Source organism: Otolemur garnettii, unplaced genomic scaffold, assembly GCF_000181295.1.
Source record: "Otolemur garnettii isolate 467f Iridium unplaced genomic scaffold, OtoGar3 scaffold00112, whole genome shotgun sequence".
NCBI lineage: Eukaryota > Metazoa > Chordata > Mammalia > Primates > Galagidae > Otolemur > Otolemur garnettii.
Window position 1 is genome coordinate 4,022,579 of NW_003852507.1, and position 5,631 is coordinate 4,028,209.

At 40.0% G+C, this 5,631-nt stretch overlaps 1 protein-coding gene across 8 annotated transcripts in view; it reads left to right on the forward strand.

The window, feature by feature from the left end:
• Nucleotides 1-5,631, forward strand: part of RHOT1 (ras homolog family member T1) — a 73,739-nt gene that overhangs the window by 19,167 nt on the left and 48,941 nt on the right. For all 8 annotated transcript variants that reach the window (XM_003797182.2, XM_003797183.2, XM_003797181.2 and 5 more), the window contains exon 2: nt 3,134-3,192. In XM_003797182.2, the coding sequence (XP_003797230.1) occupies nt 3,134-3,192 (59 nt within the window). The remainder of the gene's footprint in view (nt 1-3,133; nt 3,193-5,631) is intronic.

The window sequence follows — 5,631 nt, forward strand, 5'->3', positions numbered from 1 at the left end:
AGCAGTGCTCCCTGTTCGTAGTGCTAAGTTGTGTTATACCAGCAGTGCTCCCTGTTCATAGCGCTAAGTTGTGTTATACCGGCAGTGCTCCCTGTTCACAGTGCTAAGTTGTTTTATACCAGCAGTGCTCCCTGTTCACAGCGCTCTCTAAGTTGTGTTATTACCAGTGGTGCTCCCTATTCATAGCGCTAAGTTGTGTTATACCTGCAGTGCTCCCTGTTCACAGCGCTCTCTAAGTTGTTTTATACCAGCAGTGCTCCCTGTTCGTAGCGCTAAGTTGTGTTATACCAGCAGTGCTCCCTGTTCACAGCGCGCGCTAAGTTGTGTTATACCGGCAGTGCTCCCTGTTCACAGCGCTCTCTAAGTTGTGTAATACCAACAGTGCTCCCTGGTCACAGCGCTCTCTAAGTTGTGTAATACCAACAGTGCTCCCTGGTCACAGCGCTCTCTAAGTTGTTCAGACTCTCCTTCCTGTGTGCCAGCCACTTTTTATTTTCCCAGAGACTTGACTTGTGTTTTTACTCTTTCTTTTAATCATTTAAGAAGGGAATGTGGGTGGCGCCTGTGGCTCAGTGAGTAGGGTGCCGGCCCCATATACCGAGGTGGCAAGTTCAAACCCTGTCCCAGCCAAACTGCAACAAAAAATAGCTGGGTGTTATGGCGGGTGCCTGTGGTCCCAGCTACTCAGGAGTCTGAGACAAGAGAATTGCCTAAGCCTAAGAGCTGGAGGTTGCAGTGAGCTGTGACACCTCGGCACTCTACCGAGGGCAACAAAGTAAGACTCTGTCTCTTTAAAAAAAAAAAAAAGAAGGGAATGTAACTTTTCTTAACTCTGAAAATGTTCATTTCTTTTCTATTTAGACTTTAATTTTGGAAACTATCATTTGCTGTTATGGCAGAGATCAATAGGGCGGTGGACTGTTTTCCTCTAGAATCATGAAAGCATTTAGTTGATAAGCAGTTAAATGTGTATCAGTTGTAATTGTATGATTAGAAAGTGATAGGCAACTTTTATAATAGAAATTAGTAATTCAAAGTTTGTATATTAAATTTCTAGGATAGAACATGTAACAGGGAAGTTTCTTCTAACTCTTTAAATACAATACCTTTGGGGGAGTACTGAGTGTTGCTCTGCTAGAGTGGAGTGCTGTGATCATAGCTCACTGCAACAATCCTCCTAGGACTACAGGCACACATCATGACATCTGGCTAATGTTTTTCTGTTTTTAATAGAGACATGTTTGCTCAGGCTGGCCTCAGACTCCTTCGAAGCTCAAGTGATCCTCTCACCTCAGCTTCTTAGAGTGCTAGAATTAGAGGCATGAGCCAGTACGCCTGGCCTAAATATAATACTCTTAGGAAACAAAGAATATAGGGATATAGGGAAATAGGAACTCTGATAGTCTGTTGGTGAGGATGTAAACTGGTTTATTCTTTTTGGGAGATAGTTTACCAATGTTTGTTAAAAACAAAAGGATCATGTGCGCTGACTTAAGATCTACTTCTGAGAATTTATCCTGTAGAAATACTAATTGTGGCATCATTTGTAAAAGTGAATACTTATAAACAACCCAAATATTCATTGTTAGGAGATTATATTAATAAATTATAATACATCATATAATGGAGTCTCACACAACCTTTAAAAGTAATGCAGAAGTTTTTTAATGCCAATATAAAATGAGTTTACTATTGTTATTTTTAAAAATTGAGCTAAATATATATAATATAATATTTATCATTTTAACTATTCATAAGTGTACAATTCAGTGGCATTTTTCTTTTTTTTGAGATAGCCTCAAGCTGTCCCCCTGGGCAGAGTGCCATAGCATCACAGCTCACAGCAACCTCCAACTCCTGGGCTTAAGCGAGTCTCCTGCCTCAGCCTCCCAAGTAGCTGGGACCACAGGCACCCGCCACAACGCCCGACTATTTTTTGGTTGCAGCCATCATTGTTGTTTGGCAGGCCTGGGCTGGATTCGAATCCACCACCTTAGGTGTATGTGGCTGGCACCTTAGCCACTTGACCCACAGGTGCTGAGCCAATTCAGTGGCATTAAATACATTCATAGTGTATTTAACTGCCACCACTATTTGTACCTAAAACTTTTTCATCATCCCCATCAAAAACTCTATACCCATTAAGCAGTAACCCTTTCTCCCTTCCCAAGAGATATGCATAATTAGGTGATAAAGAAGAATCGCATAGTAGTATGAATACTGTGATTCCACTGTAGTAAATTATTATAAGTTAACATAGGAAAAATCCATAAGAATATATGTACTAAACTGTTACTGGGGGATTTAATGGGAGACTTTTACGTTCACAGTATGTATTTTATTAATCTTTTTTGAAAACGATAGGCCAGGCAAGCTGGCTCATGCCTATAATCCTAGCACTCTGGGAGGTCAAGGAGGGTGGATTGCCTGAGCTCACCAGTTCGAGACCAGCATGAGCCAGAGTGAGACCTTGTCTCGAAAAATAGTCTGACGTTGTAGCAGGTGCCTGTAGTCCCAGTACTCAGGAGGTTAAGGCAAGAGAATTGCTTGAGCCCAAGAATTTGACGTTTCTGTGAGCTGAGATGCCCCGGCACTCTACTGAGAAAGAGAAAGTGAGATTCTGTCTCCAAAAAAGAAAAATTAAAATTAAAAAAAAAAAAAAGAAAACAATGAATGTGTTACTTTTTTTTTTTTTTTTTTTTTTTTTTTTCAGATAGAGTCTTGCTCTGTGACCCTGGCTAGAATGCAGTGGTGTCATCCTAGCCTGGGCTCAAGTGATTTTTCTTCCTCAGCCTCCTGAGTAGCTAGGACTGCATCTGCATCCAGCTAGTTTTTTTATTTTCAGTTAAGATGGGGTCTCACTCTTACCCTTACTCAGGTCTCTTAACTCCTGAGTTCAAGTGATCCTCTTGCGTTGACCTCCCAGAGTGATTGGATTACAGGTGTGATTCACCACGCCAGTGAGTACAGTTTTACTTTTCTAAGCAGAAAAAATACAGGTGTTGTACTAAACTTAGTAATTTGGATTCATTTGAGTTTAGGTAACAAATACAGACTTCTTTGTGTGATTGCAGAATTTAAGCTTATGTAGAATCTAAATACTTTATTAAAGTAATGATTTTTCTTTTCACAGCTAGAGTTGGGAAGACATCACTGATTATGTCTCTGGTCAGTGAAGAATTTCCAGAAGAGGTAAACATTTTTATTTATTTTCCATATTTAAAATGTTCTTACTTTATCAAAATCGAATTGAAGTGAAATAAACTCTGCCTATTTTTGCACGTGTTTCCTTTCTGACAAAGTTGTGACTTTGTTTTAAGTGAAGGAAATGCTTCAATGATGACAGTTGTGATTTTTTAAAAAGCTCGTGTTAGTTTATGGAGGACGTCTATGAAGTATGGTACAGAAGGAAGAATGAAACCACATCGGAGTCCACCTGAGTCCTTTGCATTTCCTGTCTTTGATCTTGTCTAGCACATTTGTCCTCACTGTGCTTACTGTAAAATGAGAGCTAGAAGGGATACACGTACAATCTATCTAAGCTGTGCAAGGCTTTCTTAAAAATGTTGCTCATAAGTTCAAAATATAAAAGAGATGATGAGCGTTCCATGAGTTGAAGTTAGGATGGAAGATGATAATCTCCACTTTATTTCTCCCTGACTCTGGTCTAAGAGGTGTATTTGTTAGAACCACTAAACGTCTGACGTGTAAAGAATTTGAAAACCTTTAGTATTATCTGCCTGCTTTGCTTTACAGACAATGAAACTAATTCATTCTACTTTTTTCTTTCTTTTTTTTTTTTTTTCAAGTGCTGGGTGGCGCCTGTGGCTCAAAGGAGTAGGGCGCCAGCCCCATGTACTGGAGGTGGCAGGGTCAAACCTGGCCCTGGCCAAAAACAAACAAACAAAAAAAAACGCAGTGATGAGAAGGGGGCAGAGTAGAATAATGAGCTCAATCTGTAACTGACTGAACAATCAAGTGAGATAACTTACTATCTTTGGACCAGCCACCTAAAAGGATTATTGTAGGTCTCAAATGTGATGAGCTTAATAGTAGTAAAGTGCCACCCAAAGTAGTAAGGTGGTTTTATTACTATTGGCAATATATTACATTTTGTAAATTTCAGTATGAGGGGCTATTGGCCAAATCTTTATGTAAATTTGGAATATGGTTATAGGGAATGGGATCCATGCATCAGGATAAAAATGATTTCTATGTATCTCTTACAAGGAAGGTATTATTAGTGTCACAGGTTACATATGTCCTTTCCTTAGGTTGGATAGCAATATCTGCATTAATCTCATTGTCCAGACAGGAATTTGATGTGTTTTGTAGCAGTGTTTTTGACACTTATAGGTGCTACATGATGTTTTGCTTTTTTCTCTTAGATAAGCTAGTTGAATAAGTAATTACTTAAGATATGTATATTTTCACGTTTTGTTTGTAGAATCAGTAGCATAATTTTTTTTTTCTTGAGACAGAGTCTCAAGCTGTCCCCCTGGGCAGAGTGCTATAGCATCACAGCTCACAGCGACCTCTAACTCCTGGGCTCAAGCGAGTCTCCTGCCTCTGCCTCCCAAGTAGCTGGGACCACAGGCACCCGCCACAGTGCCCGGCTATTTTTTTTTTTATTTGGTTGCAGCCGTCATTGTTCTTTGGTGGCCAGGGCTTGATTCGAACCCGCCACCTTAGGTGTATGTGGCTGGCACCTTAGCCACTTGAGCTACAGGTGCCGAGCCAGTAGCATAAATTTATAACCGCTCAAAGTATAGTACGTGAAAGTTTTCTGGATAGCTTAACTTAGTTTAAAATTGTTTTAGCATAGTCCTCTTGAGTGTTGGTAAAGTTTTTTTAATTAATTAAAAGGCAGTTAAAAAAAAATATGGTCTTTCAGAAAAACAGTATATGTAGCCAATCAGTTATCTTCTAGGAGAAATACATCTTGATTATTTATTGGTTTACTTGAAGATTATTTTGAATTAATTTAGCTCCTCATTGGCAAGAGTATCTTAAGCCTTCAGCAAAATAGAATGATCAAAACTTTGTGTGATAACCTGAAAAAAAGCAAACACAATAGAATGAACTGGACTATGCCTATAATCCCAGGCAGTAATCCTCAGGAAGCTGAGGCAGGAGGATAGTGTGAGGTCAGGAGTTCAAGACCAGCCTGGGCAATGTAGTGAGACTAACCCTTTTCTCCAAAAATAAAAAATAAAAATATTAGCCAGGCACAGTAGCACACACCTGTAAGTCCCAGCTTCTTAGGAGACTGAGGTGAGAGGATTTCTTGAACCTAGGAATTTGAGGGTACAGTGAGCTATAATCATGCCACTGCATTCTAGCCTGGGCAACAGAGCAAGATCCTGTCTCTAAAAATTAAAAAAAAAAAAATCTAGGCTTGGCACCTGTAGCTCAGTGGCTAGGGCACCAGCCACATTACACTGGAGCTGGTAGGTTTAAATCCAGCCCAGGCCTGCCAATCAATAATGACAACTACAACCAAAAAGTAAAAAAAAAGCCAGGTGTTGTGGCAAGTGCCTGTGGTTCTAGCTACTTGGGAGGCTGAAGCAAGAGAATCACTTAAGCCCAAGAGTTTGAGGTTGCTGTGAGCTGTGATGCCATAGCACTCTA